Here is a 16,929-nt window from a genome sequence, read left to right on the forward strand (position 1 = left end):
AGCAGAACCGGAGACTACTTTGTAGGCAAGCGTTAGAGACTTGAATTTGATGCGGGCCGCCATAGGTAGCCAGTGTAGCTGGATGAGCAGCGGGGTGACATGTGCCCTTTTGGGTTGGTTGTAGACCAGGCGCCCGCCGCGTTCTGGATCATCTGAAGTGGTTTCACTGCGCAGGCTGGGAGACCTGTCAGGAGGGCATTGCAGTAGTCGAAGTCGTGAGATGACTATTGCCTGAACCAGAAGTTGGGTAGCATCTTGAGTCAAGTAAGTCCTGATTTTCCGTATGTTGTAGAGTGCGAAACGGCATGACCCGGGCGACTGAGGCAACATGATCTGAGAAGTTTAGTTGGTTGTCGAGAACAACTCCTAGATTTCTTGCAGTCCTGGTCGATTGAAACAGACAGGGAGTCAAATTTGATGTTGATGTCGTGGTGTATGGTAGGTTTAGCTGGGATGACCAGCAGTTCAGTCTTTGAGAGGTTCAGCTGGAGGTGGTGTGCTTTCATCCATGTAGCTATGTCTGAAAGGCAATCTGAGATCCGTGCTGAAACCAGGGGTCGTCAGGTGGAAAGGACAGATAGAGCTGTGTGTCGTCTGCATAGCAGTGGTATGAGAAGCCGTGCGAGCGGATAATCTGTCCCAAGGAGGTGGTGTAGATAGCAAAGAGGAGGGGGCCCAGCACTGAGCCTGGGGACCCTGTGGTGAGATGGTGAGGTGCAGATAGCTGACCAAGCCATGATACGTTAAACGAATGGCGTCCTGTGAGGTAGGATTCAAACCAGGAGAGAGCAGCTCCGAGATTCCCATGTCAGCGAGTATAGAGAAGGATACGGTGATTAACCGTGTCAAAGGCAGCCGATAAGTCAAGCAGAATGAGTACTGATGATCGGCGGTCGCCCCTGGCTTCTTTTAAGGCTTCTGTTACAGACAGCAGAGCCGTTTGGTAGAGTGGCCGCTTTTGAACCCAGACTGATTTGGATCCAGAAGGTTGTTCTGTGAAAGGAAGTCAGAGACCTGTTTGGAGACTGCTCGTTCAATGCCTTTGGATAGGAAAGGCAGTAGTGAGACAGGGCGGTAGTTCTCGACTTGAGCAGGGTTGAGAGAAGCTTTCTTAAGTAGCGGTGTTACCGGGCCATTTGAGCAGCTGTTGGAAATGTGCGGAGGTTAGCGAGGCATTGATCACATGTGTGATAGCTGGAGCGATGGTCGGGCTGATGGACTGAAGTAGGCTCGTAGGTATAGGGTCCAGCGAGAGCATGTGGTAGGACGGCTGCATGTCAGGAGTCTGGACACTTCACTCGGAGAGAGGCGTGAATGCTGAAAAGGATGTTCCAGCAGTCCCTAGAGGTTGTAGGAGTGCGGTATCTGAGTCAGATCGTTGAGTGGGCATGTAGAGAATTGACTGCTGATTGCCGCCACTTTGTTTGTAAAAAATGAGGCGAGGGTATCTGCAGTAAGGCTGGATGGAGGAGGAGGCAGCTGAGGGTTGAGTAGCGATTTGAAGGTTGAGAAAAGTTTTCGAGTGTCTGTAGCACTGTTGATTTTGTCATTGTAGAAAGCAGTCTTAGCAGCAGTGATGCTGGCTGAGAAGGAGGTCAGGAGTGTCTGGTAGTTTTTGAGGTCATCAGCTAGTTTGGATTTGTGCCATTTCCTCTCCGCGGCTCTGAGTTTGGTGCGCTGCGATCGGAGGGTATCATTTAGCCATGGATGAGAATGTTTGGATCGAGCTGGCCTTGTGGTAAGAGGGCACAGCTCGTCTAGACACGAGGTCAGTGTGACCTCCAGAGAGGAGAAGGTGTTGAGTGGAGGTAGACCGGAGGCAACCACAGAGGAGAAGTGCGTTGGAGACAGGTTCCGGATGTTGCGGCGGAACGTGACCATCGGCTGAGGAGCTGGAGGCTGTTCTGTCAGGCTGACGTTGAACTGGATGAAGAAGTGGTCAGAAAGATGGAGAGGCGTCACCATGAGGGTGTCTGTGCTGCAGTTCCGAGTGAAAATCAAGTCAAGCTCTTTGCCAGCTTTGTGAGTCGGTGGGCTTTGAACCAGTTCGAGGTCAAAGGAGTGGACCAGGGCCAAAAAGTCCGCTGAGCCTGGGGCATCTAAGTGGATGTTCATATCACCGAGAACAAGAAGCGGACAGTCATGCTCAGGGATGGAGGATGGATCACCATCTAAATGTCCTCCACCTCAAGAGATGTAATGGATGTTTCAGACAAACAGCCCTTTGTTTTCCAAGACGTGGACACACCCAAGACCTTAGGCCTGATCCCCAGGCACAACAGTCCTAACTGTCATGCTCCAGACACACACTATGTCCAGGTCAGAGCTACGGCTTGTTTAAAGATAAGCTCAGGGCAGGGGGAGATAGGGAGAGAGGTCAACTGGGATCAATGGTGGTGTACAAGCTGAGAAGAGACCCCAGTCAGAAGTAACTCAGAAGGTAGATTACTAGATTACTGGAAGATTACTGTGATATAGAAGTGGTAAAGAAGTGTCTGCTAAATGTAATGTAATATAGAAATAGGATATACTAGATATACTAAGTAAGTATATATACTCTTTTGATCCTGTGAGGGAAATACTAGATTACTGTGTATAGAAATAGAAACAGTAGCATTATTACTTAATTTAATGTCAGACTTAATGTTATATTTAATGGTTATGTTTCGTGGCATTGCTCCTGTGGGATAATTTTTATTTTTCTCATTGAATGTTTAGTATACCTTATATACATGTAGTGAAATCTAATTGTCGTCATCTCCTTACTCTGACACTTGTGTTTTCTGAAACTCCTATGTTGGAATGTTTAGTTAAATTAACCCCTGTGTCACCGAACTGTGGGTAACCCTCAGGATGGGGGGTTGTAAACATTTCTTATCTCTGTTAAAATACCAGATGGTTAAGTGATCACTGGAGGGTGACAACTTGTGTTTTCCATGGGTGTGGGGTAAGAGTTGGCTTCACCCACAGATGTGTGGGCTTGTTACTTTGACATTTCATGTGGGTAACATGCTCCCGGCGTCGTGAATAAAGCTGCAGTCTCACACCAGTTGTCTTGGATTAATTTTGACCACATTCCATGACTATTATTGTGCACATCATTATTTATTTATCAGTAGTTTGTCACATCTAGGTGTATCGGATGTTAGAAAGTTGGCAACATGCTGTTGTTGTTTTTGTCAGAAGTTCTAACCATGCTGAGCTGTTACTATGCTTACACCAGATGAAGGTGAGTCTCTCTCTCTCCCTCTCTCTCTTTCTCCAGGTAAAGGTGAGTCTCTCTATCTCTCTCTCTCTCTCTCCAGGTAAAGGTGAGTATCTCTCTCTCTCTCTCTCTAGGTAAAGGTGAGTCTCTCTCTCTCTCTCTCCAGGTAAAGGTGACTCTCTCTCTCTCTCTCTCTCTCTCTCTCCAGGTAAAGGTGAGTATCTCTCTCTCTCTCTCTAGGTAAAGGTGAGTCTCTCTCTTTCCAGGTAAAGGTGAGTCTCTCTCTCTCTCTCTCTCTCTCTCTCTCTCCAGGTAAAGGAGAATCTCTCTCTCTCTCTCCAGGTAAAGGTGAGTGTGCTGGCGAAGGTTAATGGCTGGATCTGGATCAGGTGTGGGGCTGGGACAGGTGAGAGAGCTGAGGGCAGCGCGGCAGGTCTATCTGATCTGAGGAAAGGACAAATGTGACTGAGAAAACATCCAGCGTGCCACCGGGGTGTCAGGTCCCTGGCATTAGAACCACTTAACGTGAAGGAAAAAGCAGGACCTGATACCACTGCGCTCTCTCCTTCTCTCTCATCTCTCTCTGTCTCTCTCTCTCTCTCTCTCTCAGTCTCTCCATCTCTCTCTGTATCTCTGACTGTTTCTCTTTCTTTCTCTGTATCTCTATCTGTCTCTCTCTCTTTCACACTCTCTCCATCTCTCTCATCTGTCTGTATCTCTGTCTGTGTCTCTTTCTCTTTCTTTCTTTCTTCCTTTCTTTCTCTCATCTCTTTCATCTCTCTTTGTGTCTCTGTCTCTTTCTTTCTCGCTCTCTCTCGCCTGTCTCTGTATCTCTTTCCTTCTCTCTCTCTATCAACCCTCTATATCTTTTTTCAATTCAATTCAATTCAATTCAATTCAATTCAAGAATGCTTTATTGGCATGACAAGCTCACTTATATTGCCAAAGCAGTTATACAATAAATCTGAACACATACATGTCAGCAGATTTTCATAGGAATAAAATAAATAGGTAAAATAAAGTAAAATGTAGTATATGATGCAGTGTGTGTGTTTGTGTATGTGTGTTGTGTGTGTGTGTGTGTGTGTGTGTGTGTTCTGGGTTCAGCTCTTGGGTTTGGAGGGCTTTAGAATGAAGGGTGTCTTGTGGGCTGGATTTAAGGTGATTCAGAAAATTGAGTGCTCTTTTGTTGATGTTAATGATTAGTGGGTATCTACCTAATTCAGCTCTACATGCATTTGTTGGTGTTTTTCTCTGTACTTGTAGAATGTGTCTGCAGAACTCAGCATGTAGGGATTCTATTGTGTGTTTGTCCCAGTGAGTATAGCTATGATGACTGAGTGGACCCCATACTTCACTACCATACAGCGCAATGGGCTGGATGACACTATCAAATATTTTAAGCCAGATTTTAATTGGAATTTGGAGATTATAAAATTTTCTTTTAATTGCATTTAGGGCTCTTCGAGCTTTTTCCTTTAGTGCATTCACTGCCATATTAAAACTCCCTGATGCTGTCATTGTTATACCTAGGTAGGTATAACTCATGGTGTGGGGGATGATAGAATTGTTTATTTTAAATTGGTGTTTGTTTTCTTGGCATTTGGGGCGTTTTTGGAAAATCATTACATTTGTTTTGTCTAGGTTTATCTCTAGGGCCCAGGTCTTACAGTACTTTTCTACTATGTCTAACTGTAGTTGTAGACCTTTTTCAGTAGCAGACAGTAGAACCAAGTCATCAGCAAAAAATAGAGACTTCACCTCTCTATCTAGGAGGGAGAGGCCAGGACCGGGACATTGCTCTAACTGGATAGCAAGTTCGTTTATATATATATTAAATAACGTCGGACTTAAATTACAGCCCTGACGGACACCTCTCCCTTGGGTGAAGTATTGGGTTATTTTTTTTTCAATTTTAACAGCACATCTGTTATTTAAATACATGGTTTTAATTAGGTCATACACTTTACCCCCTATCCCACAATTTAGTAGTCTAAATCTTTTTTCTCTCTCTCTCTCTCTTGCGCGCTCTTTCTATCTCTGTCTCAACCCCACTCTGACCCCAGCGCCCCGTCCATCTCTTCGCCCCACTCCATCTTGGACACTCTCTCTTACCCTGCTCACTCCATCATTCTGATATCTGAGTCGGACGGTCAGTCTCTGGTGACAAGCCTCAAACGCCGACTGGGCTCAGATGGCCCTAAAATATAAACAGCAGTGCCATGCTAACGAGGACGAGCAGAAAATATAAACAGCAGTGCCATGCTAATGAGGACGAGCAGAAAATCTGAGCGACATGAATATTTCATCACCATGAATAAAACAAGACGAGAAATGCATCATTTAAAACAAATACGTGGCACATATACCATAACCTACGCAGTGTGTGTGTGTGTGTGTGTGTGTACATGTGTGCGTGTGTATGTACGTACATGTGTGTGTGTGTGAGTCTGCGTGTGTGATATCTTGTCCATGATATCCCCATGCCACCATACCCCGGGGACAGCTGACCACAGTGGATCGATGTGGCATGCTGACGTCTCGGTGTCGCTTGACCAGACGGGCGTGGTGGACGAGAGGTGTCCCTGTCACTCTTACCAGAGTTACCAGAGCGACCAGAGCGACCGGCCTTGTCTCACCTGGGGCAGGTGTCAGCCAGAACCATGTATGCTGACAAAAGTGACGAAACTATGATCTGCTGAAACTATGATCTGCTGATCTGGGCTGGGCTGGTTTTAGACTGGACTTGTACACATCCACTACATTCTAAGAAGCAAGGGAGAAGCAAGTTTTTAGTCTCTACTTCAAACATTGGATGGCTGACCATACAGTCAAAGTATAAATGATATACTTCGAGGGAGACATAACCCCCCCACACAATATTCAACTATGCTCAAAATGCTGGGAAATTTCTGGGAAAAAAACAACACAAAATAAATAATAACAAGTTTATTTTGTATAGCGCCTTTCTCAAACCCAAGGTCGCTTTACATAGTAGGAAGGCAAAAAAATCTGATAGGCAGGTTTATTGACAGATAACCAGGGTTGGGTAGTAACGGATTACATGTAATCTGGATTACGTAATCAGATTACAAAAATCAAGTAACTATAATCAGCCCAGATTACAATAAAAAAAATTGTGTAATCAGATTACAGTTACATTGTTGGGGATTACCTGATTACATTTAAAAAAATGTTTTTATTTTATTTGCAAACAATGCAACTTTTTTATGATAGCCTAGCTATCTTTTAATTTGACAAGCTTCGGGCTTGCCGGTTCGATCCCCGACCAGTAGAAAAAATGTGGGCGGGGGAAGTGGTTGAGCACTGCTCTCCCATGTCCTCATCCACGGCTGAAGTGCCCTTGAATAAGGCACCTAACCCCTCACTGATCCCTGAGCGCCGCTGTAGCAGACAGCTCACTGCTCCGGGTTGGTGTGTGCTTCACCTCACTGTGTGCTCACTGTGTGCTCTGTGTGCTTCACTAATTCACGGATTGGGAGACCAAATTTCCCTCACGGGATCAAAAGAGTATCTATACTTACTTACTAACTTATTTACTATTGGGGCAGGTCTCTCGGCACACGGCCTGATCTTTTCCTCCTAATCTTAATGTAGCCTCTTGTTTTAGTGTTACCGTTTACTTTGAGAAAGTCACCAGGTCCCCCTGGTTGAAAAACATCCCAAAGGAATAATATTCTCACCCCCACAATTGAAATGGACATGGTGTCATTCAATCTCAGGCCATGCCCTTGTGTCAAAAAAATCCAGCGAAAGCTAAATTCATTGTCCAGGTGTGCCCTAATAAAGGTTAAGCTGAGTTGTGTATGTTTGGAGAATAGTGATCCATGATCCATGATGACTAAGTGATCAATTTTGGGATGGGGTGAAAATTTCAACCACCAAAACACCACCCCCAAAGTGGAGAATAGCTATAGAAATGTACTTAAGGGACATATTTATTGAAGTAATCTAAAAGTAATCCGATTATGTTACATGTTTTTGGTAATCCAACTGATTACGTTACTTATTGCAAAAATTGCCATGTAATTTGTAGTCATGGATTACATTTCAAAGTAATCTGACCCAACCCTGCGGATAACCTACAGTGATATCCATGTCCCATGTCAGTAAATGTTTTCCTGCAGGCAGTGTGTGGTATATGGGTGTGATGGGCACTAACTTTGAAATCATTGGTCCAGCCTTACCAAACGCATTGATCAGAGATTCCTAACGTTACTTCCTGCTTCGCCTAAACTTTCTAAACTGACCATAAACAGCATCAACAGTCAGGAAACAATTTATGTGGGTCTACCTTTGCTGTAAATAAAGTTCTGCATTTCCAGACTAGATCTTCCTGAAAGGAGATCCAGGTGGGTGGGGCCAGGTTACAAATAACCCACGAGTTTGCTGCCAATCTGCTGCAAACATTTATTTTTATTATTATTATTTTATTATGTTTTGTTAGTTAATATGTTATGTTTTGTAAAGTTACTAATAAGACACAGGAAGGACTTAGAACAGGAGAGATACATGTGGGATTACAGTACCATGCAAATCAGGTAAGTAAGACGTATATTGCAGAACAGGTAGTTTGATTTAAATGTCACTAAATGCTTCAGAGGTAAGCAAACAGAAGCATTTAGAAAAGACCAATACAGATGGGATATACATGTTATCTACCAGTCAGGGGCGCGTTTCCCAAAACCATAGTTGCTAACTAAGCAGCAATTGTGTTGGTTGCAATACAATTTCCCATTGCCAATCAACTAAGTTGCTAACAGGTTAGCAACTATGGTTTTGGGAAATGCACCCCAGATTTGGAGGAAGAATAAAGGATTTGCAGGTAAGGACATAGAACAGGGAAGCTAAGTAGGAATTAGTGCAGGTAAAATCCAAATAGGAAGATCTGGTAACACAGGTAGAATGTAGAACAGGTAAGTTGGAGGCAGGATGTAGCACAGGTGAGATACAGATAGGATTGAGAACAGGTAAAACTCTGGTAAGCTTGTGCACAAGTGAGGTACAGGCAGGATTGAGAACAGGCAACATACAGGTAGGATTCAGCCCAGGTAAGAAACAGGATCTCTGCGTGCTCTTGGCAGGCCACACCCTCTGTCTGCTCCATGAGCGACGCATAAGTGTGAGCGAAGGCCTTGTTTCGACAGGTTGGCGTCCGTCGTGTAGCGAGACGGGCAACTGGCTCTACCGGATGTGAGTAAGCGAGCGAGTGGATGGGTGAGTAAGTAGGTGAGTGAGAGAAGGAGAGAGTGGGGGCGTGAGTGCCTGGGTAAGTGAGGGAGAGAGAGAGAGGGAGAGAGAGAGAGAGAGAGAGAGGGGGAGGGAGCTGGGGGAGGGCTTTGGTCTAGACAGAGGGGCGTGGCACGAGGAGCTGGCTTAGCACTGGGTGGCTCATGCGGTGGGAATCCCCAGCCTTTCCTGCGCCGAACGGAATCAGTTGTGGAGCTTTCCAGCTGTGGAATGTCACGTGTAGGCTAATGTGGAGCATGCACATAAAGATACAAACACACATATACTGTACGTACACACGCACACACATGCTCTCACACACATTCCCATGGCAATGTGTTTGTGTCATTGAGAGCAAGTGCTACCTGAAAAAAAAGTTCATCTTAGTGGTTCATGTGTGTGCACTGGCCACTAAAAAACGTGTAATATCCGCAGTATTACAGTAATGTCATGTATGATGCAATCTAATTGTACTGTTGTGCAGTGCTTACAGCTATGATGTGTGTGTGGTTAGTTGAGACACACTGAATTGTGTAGCATGCAGTTTGTCCACCTTAAGGAATGGTCAGCATTTCCTTCCGTTTCCTAGCCAGCCCATCCGTATCTGTGTCCTGTGTCCTATCAGAACGGCATAATTGCATGTCTGTCAACCTGTCCACAAGCTTTTTTAAGAATGTGTGCAAGAATGATGTGTGTGTGGGTGTGTGGGTGTGTGTATGTGTGTGTGTGTGTGTGTGTGTGTGTGTGTGTGTGTGTTGCATTGCTGTTTGTGTATTGTGTACATGTTTTGAGGCTAAACAAATAACAACCTCCCTGTTAAAACAAACAAACAAACAAACAGAACAACACCTGAACAGCGACGCATGTTGGTTAAGCATGTTCATTTTAATGAGGAAGTTATGTGGGATATTAACAAAAAATAGGTTACAAAAGAGGTGCAAGGAAACAGGCAAACATGCTCATATGTCCAACACTGAGAGGATAATGTTATCGATAATATTGCGTAACTATAATACCCTTCAAAGGACCTTCTGTCACTCCTTTCTGTACAGTAGAGGGCTTTTCTCTGTCTCACCCTTTCACTCATATCCCCTTCCCTCCCTTTCCCACGGTCAGAAAACACAAATGGTGTATTAGTGAGTGTGTGTGTGTGTGTGTGTGTGTGTGTTTTCTTTGCATGTTCTTGTCCTTAGCCAAGAGGCACTAATTAGAATGATTCACAGGTTAAAGGAAAAGGGAAAACCTGTTCCTGGATAACCATGAGCTCTGCCTTAGCTATAGGACATGGCTCCGGTCTAAATATACACCTAAAGGTAAGTGACAAAGGAGACATGACAACAAGGCCCTAATAATAACAGGTGGCTCTGTGGGAGAAAGCTAGGTCTGATCTGGTTCAGATTGCATCATCTGGTCAAGCTCCAGGCCCGATCCAACTACAGTCTGAGCCACATTGAACGGTCCCCTTTTGCATCCTGACTTCAGAAGTGCACTAACAAAATCAGACCAACAACAACATACACTACGGTTCACTCCTGGATGTCAGCTTACTCCGTGTTTTACCTCCGTATTTCCCAAATCGTTTGTTTGTGCTGTGATAACGCTGAGGATGAAGGGGTATCGGTTGCTGTTGTTACGTGACTACATGTAAGTGCTCGAGAGGTGAGGCTCAGTGATAAATAAACCAGCAGTATTCATGGTTTTCCAGGAACACGGGAGTGTTAGTCTGTTCAAGTAGTCATGCAATGTGTTCTTCTGCTCCCTCCTTCTCTCTCACCCTGATCAAACTGTCCTTCACTAATCTAGTTGTCTCCCCATCGTCCCACACAAGACACATCTGTCAACCCCCAAAAAAAGAAAAACAATACTGGTTTCTTATACCTTCCCCTCACTTTCCTGATCTTCTTAGTCTTCCTCTCTTTTATCCATCTATTTATCCTTCACCATCCCTCTATCCCTCTCTCCCACCTTCCCTCTCCACCTCCATTCTCCTCTCCCTCCATCCTTCTCCTCCTCCTCCACCCCTGAGCGCGTTCACTCTTTCTTCGCCTCTTCCGGCTTTTCGTCCTTCTTGGGCATTTCAAGGAAGAAGTCGTTGCAGGCCACGGTGAGCGCACCCATGAGGATGATGAACTCGGTGAAGTCCACCTCGCCGTCGTTGTTGGAGTCCAGGTCATTCATCACCTTTTCCACCGCGTCTTTGTCCTGCGCACTCTGCCGGAGCGAAGACGGAAACAAACGTAGGGATAACACACTGTTAAAGAAACTAGTGACCGCTTCAAATCCTCATTTTGATGAAACACTTGATTATAATACAGAACAAGTGGCGTCTGACTTTCCTAATACGTGACCAGAATGGCTGATTTCGCGCTGAGTAACTTCGTTGTAGGCTTACCATGCAACAAAGTTGTGAACATGTTTTTTTCGTTAGTTTTCGTGCTAAATAGGTACCCGGTGCGTTGAAAACGACAACAAAGTGAATGAATAATAATTCTTACATTGCAATGTTTTCAAGTAAGAGGTGAGGAGAGGTGTGTTGCACATACAAGTCAAAACAGAAGGACATGCTGCAGTAAATCTTGCACATCTTTCTGCCCAGTGAAATAGTAATCGCCCATTCTCCACCCACCCACAACTGATGACATGTATGAGATCACCAAATCTAGCAAATATCCCAGGATAACTGATGAAATTAGGAAGCAATGCATTGCCGTGGCCACCCTTTTGATGTTGCATGTTATGTCTTGTCTGAAAACACAGGCTGAGCTGTGATATTCTCGATCAATTAAATCCTTTATTGTGACTAACCTTTGGCCTTCTGACCCATATCAGACATCAGACAATGAAGTAGACTGAAGTAGAATGTTTGTGTGCTCAGCACAGGCGTGCAGTGAGTGCAGTAGAAGTAATAAGAGGGGCCATGTTTGACCCGAGAGTGCTTGTTTGAGAGGGAGCGTTTGTTTGCAGGTGTGTAAAATGGGTGTGTGTATGTAAGTGTGTGTGTATGTAAGTGTGACATTTTTTTTATAAGCGTCTGACACTGTTCCATACTGTGGGGTGTGGGAAGTGGTTTTCAATAAGATGAATAAGATCAAAAGTATGACTGCATGTTGAGTGGTGCAGAAAAATGCATGTCCGTCCGTGTGTGTGTGTGTGTGTGTGTCATATGCATGCTGGCATGTTTGTACTTGCAGGTGTTTCACACAAAGTGAGATTGTGAAAGGAGAATGTTGTTGGAAAGTAGGAGGGAAGTCATGGAGACCCACATACTTCTCCATTGTGTGGATGTCAGGAATTCAGCACTTACTCAATACCACCCTCTCTGCGTTTTCCTGCCTGGCTGTTCTCTACTGTACATGGGGAGTGAATGATTAACCGTAAGGTAGAAATAGTTTAGCTGGTTCCTCATAATAACCCATTTTATCTTTGTCTTGGTTTCTTAGGTAGTCTTCCCATTTCTGCAGCCGACAACTTTGTTTGGTTGTGTTGCATTTTGTGTGCAATGTAGGTGTGTGGAAGTCTGGTGGGAATGTTGCATCGGGCGAGCCCCTCTCCTCCCTACAGATATTTGTCCTGGCTTCTTTGTCAGTATGTTCCTCAAGTTGCTGTGCCGTGTTATGTTGTGATATGCTCTGTGGTCTCCTGATGCTTTTGTGGGAATGTTTATATATTGCAATGTGTTTGTGAATCCTCTCCTCACCCCCTAATCTCCTGTCTCCCTGTAGTCCATTTCTCTCTCTCTCTCTCTCTCTCTCTCTCTCTCTCTCTCTCTCTCTCTCTCTCTCTCTCATCAACCCAACATAGTTCCCTATCTGCTTGGCAAGAAATAGGTTGTATTCTGTCGGCTGCATTCCTATGTTCTGTGTGAGTCCACTTTCTCCTCACAAAGAGGTAGTTCCTCTGTGACAAGATGGAATGGAACCAATCTAGGTTCTACTTAGATGTATATGTTTTGTGGGGATGTTTTGTGTCATCTGGGTTCGTGGAACCAGTCTAAGATTCTTTGGTAAGATGGAACGCTCTATCACTGCTAGATGTTTTTGGTTTTATGGGTTCTCCCACCCTAGATATTAAGCTTGGAAACAGTCTGGAATCTCCAGTCTAATGGGTTCCCAAGTTCCCCCATCTCTTTAAGTTCCCAATCTCTTTGGTAAGATGGAACTGCTCTAGGTTCTACTTAGATATGTTTTGCGGGGATGTTTTGTGTGATGTTTTGGTTTTTGATGGGTTCTCCTCACCCCTAGATAGTTCCCCATCTATTAAGCTACGCGGAAACAGTCTAAGTTCCCAATCTCTTTGGTAAGATGGAACCGCTCTACGTTCTACTTAGATATGTTTTGTGGGGATGTTTTGTGTGATGTTTTGGTTTTTGATGGGTTCTCCTCACCCCTAGATAGTTCCCCATCTATTTAGCTACGCGGAACCAGTCTAAGTTCCCAATCTCTTTGGTAAGATGGAACTGCTCTAGGTTCTACTTAGATATGTTTTGCGGGGATGTTTTGTGTGATGTTTTGGTTCTGATGGGTTCTCCTCACCCCTAGGTAGTTCCCCAGCTCCTCGGTGAGTAGTTCCCTCAGCTCTCCACGGCTCAGCGTGTACTTGTCGCCCTCCTTGCCCGAGTACTTGTGGAAGGTCTTGATGAGCATCTGCATGGCGCTCTCCAGGTTGGAACTAGGCTCTTTGGACATGCTGTCAGTCCGGGGGTCAAAGGTCAGAAGGAGAGGGGTGTGAGATGGACAGGAGATGGGTGCGCCCCCACTTAGGTCCCAGTTAGTCATGTGAGCTGAGTCACATGACTAGCGTGGGCGGAGCTTTTGGCAGTACAGCACACATGGTCTGCTAAGTGGCAAATGCATGAGATTCGGCTGGAGAATGAGAGAGAGAGTGGAGAGAGAGAGAGAGAGAGAGAGATGAATGGAGAGAAAGAGAGAGATGAATGGAGAGAGAGAGAGATATGAATGGAGGGGAGACATCTTGGATTCAACTACAAGAGAAAAAAAATCTTCCTCCACTTCATTATAAGGGTATAATCTTACGTGTGTCTGTCTCATTGGAGGAGAGTTGAGAAAGAAAGAGAGAGAGAGTGAGTGAGAGAGAGAGTGAGTGAGAGAGAGAGAAAAGGGGAGAGAGAGAGAGAGAGAGATATAGAGAGAGTGAGTGAGAGAGAGAGAGTAAGAGAGAGAGAGGGTGTTTTTGGAGGAGGGCGAAGGAGAGCACTCGAGAACCAACACTCTTACACGTTACACCGTGAGCGTGCGCGCGAGTTGGCCATCTTGCTTCTTCTTGTGCCAGGCTTTCTGGACTACTGTGCATACACAGACATAGACAAGGTCACTGAAACAATAGCACGGTTACACATATAGCTGAATGGATGCTTTTCCCCACATGTAAACACACTGGAAATGGATTTGGCAATAATGAAGCTGCGTGTAGATATACAGTAGATTATCATCAATCATTCATTAGAGTTCTTAATCTGTACATGTCAAATGTTGAATTATTGCAGAAGGATTCTGCAAGGTCTTGTTGTTAAAAATGTCATCAGGTTTCTACTCCCTGCAAAATGGTCGGCGCTTACTGATATTGGATCACAAAATAACAGATCAGGTCCTAACAGAGCCTGTTCACGGGCCAGATGAGGCCAAATTTGAGATGTCGCTGGACTATTAGACGAATGAAATGTCCTACTGCCCTCTTTTCCTAAAGCCGGGCTGCTAACCTTGATTAGCTGGGCAGAGGCTTGTTAAGGTAAGAGAAGATCGACAACTCCCCATGTTGGACAAGCGTATCGGCTGGCCAAGCGGTCATGTAACATGGTCCTTAATGTTTGCATGGAAACCGCAAGTGAAATAGAAAACTGTCAAAATGGAGATAAAGCTCATGGCAACCGCTCCGCAGCAGTGGGGGAAGGTAATTTGAGGCAGACCTATGCACAAAGCCTACGCACAACCACACAGATGCACATGTTCATACACACACACTCACACTCACACTCACACTCTCACACACACACACACACACACACACACACACACACACACACACACGCACTGGTGCATGCACAACCACAAACACCCAGGTGACATATGTCACAGATACCCCCCATCCTGTGAAGGGGGAATTATACGGATGAAAATGAGGATGAAAATTGCAGGTGAGGATGAGGGAACCAGGAGTGGACCAGATGACCTTCAGCTGTTTCCTGTCTCAGTTGGCACAAACAAAGGACACTCTAGTTGCAGTTTGGCATTGTTTGGTAACATGGTATGGCACTGGTATAGGAGGATGTAAGGACACTGAAAAGGGCAAAGAACGCACCACTGACCAAGCAATCTATAGGTCGCGATGAGCGCAATGGGAGACCATAGCAACCAAAAACATGCACAGAAACTTTATCCTCTGACCTACTGTAACCAGGTCTTGGACCTCAGCAGAGGATAAAGGTAAGAGTGCTTGTTTTTTCAATCCATGCTGAAAGCTTGGTGTCTTTCTCTGTCAAGCCAGACCGGACAAATTCATCTGGTCCCAAAAGATGAATTTCTCTTGACGTCTCTTGAGCCATCAGTACTTAAGTGGACAAAATTGGTCAACTAGCCACTGACCTAGCCAGGACATGTTTTCCTACTTGCCCATATTTAATGCTCTTCACCATTAACACATGTTCCTCAGCTTCGTTAACTAGAAAATTCACCCTTCAAACTTCAACTCTGAGGTTGAAGTGAAAAAGACACAACCAAGCCTCCATATGCCCTAAAAACATGGATGAGTGTTTCCGGAAAATTCTACAGAAACACCTGGTGGGTCTTCTTCACAGACAGAATCTATATCCCAAATGTTTTTTTTCCCCGAGCCAAGAGCTAGCCCAGCCAGAGCACTTTAAATAAGCACCAGGGCTAATCCTTAAGAGCGCTTATCGATTACAGAGCGGGAGAAAAGAGATGACCCTCTCGGCCACTCCAAGCTGTCCATCTTACCTGAGAGCTGGTGGAGAGGCTCCTTTGTCTTCTGTGGGGCGAGCGAGAGATAGAGACAGATAGAGAGAAGAGAGTGGATGAAGGGAGAGTGGCGCCAGCAGGTTTAAATATCACCCCCCTCCGCCTCCTCCTCTTCCTCCTCCTCCTCCCTTCCACTCCTCTCCTCCCCTTCTAAAACTCTTCCCTAGGAGGATCTGTTTCTCTCCATCCTCTCATCCCCCTCCTCCTCCACCCCTCCCCCCTTGCTCTCTCTCTCTCTCTCACTCCCTCCTTCTCCCCTTGTTCACGTGCAATCACAAGAGCTGTTTGACCTCATAGGGGAGTTCATTAGGCAAGCAAAGAGGCAGAGAGGGTAGCCACCAGGCCTCTCAGGGCTTTATTAGAATGCTGGTAGAGCAGGTGTCTGTGCACCAGTGGCTTTATATACAGCTCTGGAAAAAAATGTGGAGACCACTGCACATTTCTCTGATGTCATCCTACGGTTGCCGAGTGATATTGGAATAAGTTGATGGTCATATTCAGAATTGCAGTGGTCTGTTAATTTTTTCCAGAGCTGTAAACTGAGGGTCTGTTCCAAAAGTATATATATATAAGAATATAGACCCTTTCAACAATGTTCTATTTGGGCCCCAATCTACTTCCTCTGCATTAAGATAACATATGGAATGTTAAAAAGGAAGTCTTGTGGGGCCAACTATGATGCTGATAATGGAACTCTCTTGAAAGGGTCCATAAGTAAGTCTTTTGATCCCATAAGGGAAATTTGGTCTCTGCATTTATCCCAATCCGTGAATTAGTGAAACACACTCAGCACACAGTGAGGGTGAAGCACACACTAATCCCGGCACAGTGAGCTGCCTGCAACAACAGTGGCGCTTGGGGAGCAGTGAGGGGCTAGGTGCCTTGCTCAAGGGCACTTCAGCTGTGGCCTACTGGTCGGGGTTCGAACCGGCAACCCTCCGGTTACAAGTCCGAAGCGCTAACCAGTAGGCCACGGCTGCCCCAACAAAGTGTGTAAATACAAGTATGACCCTGTATGTGTGTGCATACATGGGGGAATGCCATGTATAGGCATTCAGAGATGTGCATAAGGTCTATCGAACTCACATCTGAGGATATGTATTTGGCAGGTGGAGGAGTGAAGGTGAGTAGGCATGCATGTGTAGGCACAGATAGTCATAATTATTCTTGATTGATAATCACTCACTGGCTCTAAGGTGTATAGACAAATGGATCCGATCCACACACACACACATACACGGAAAAAAAGTGCTTAGTAAGTTAGAACGATAGTCTGTCAAAACAAATAAACTAAACACCAAACCAAACACTGGCTCCACTGTGGTGATTAAGTGTGTGTGTGTGTGTGTGTCTGTGTGTATGTGTATGTGCCAGTGCGTGTTTTGGGGATTACTGGCATCTCCCAAAGTGTTGAAAGTGAGTTGGCAGCAGAGATCTGGTTGGCAAGGCCTTCAAATGGCAAGAGGGGAGAGGCATGAGGTA

At 45.2% G+C, this 16,929-nt stretch overlaps 1 protein-coding gene across 4 annotated transcripts; it reads right to left on the minus strand.

Moving 5' to 3' along the window:
- Positions 1-10,332: 10,332 nt before the first annotated feature.
- s100s (S100 calcium binding protein S) lies at positions 10,333-15,529 on the minus strand. 4 transcript variants are annotated; one of them, XM_048229604.1, is made up of 4 exons: positions 15,427-15,529; positions 13,690-13,754; positions 12,988-13,141; positions 10,333-10,666 (listed from the first exon to the last, which is right to left on the minus strand). In XM_048229604.1, the coding sequence occupies exons 2-4, from the start codon at positions 13,722-13,724 to the stop codon at positions 10,487-10,489; spliced, it is 369 nt and encodes a 122-aa protein (XP_048085561.1). In that variant the 5' UTR covers positions 13,725-13,754; positions 15,427-15,529; the 3' UTR covers positions 10,333-10,486. The 4 variants fall into 4 exon arrangements, with proteins under 4 accessions (XP_048085561.1, XP_048085560.1, XP_048085562.1 ...); XM_048229603.1 differs by having other exon boundaries at positions 13,690-13,757; XM_048229605.1 differs by lacking the exon at positions 13,690-13,754.
- Positions 15,530-16,929: the final 1,400 nt, after the last annotated feature.

Source organism: Alosa alosa, chromosome 20 (assembly GCF_017589495.1).
Source record: "Alosa alosa isolate M-15738 ecotype Scorff River chromosome 20, AALO_Geno_1.1, whole genome shotgun sequence".
NCBI lineage: Eukaryota > Metazoa > Chordata > Actinopteri > Clupeiformes > Clupeidae > Alosa > Alosa alosa.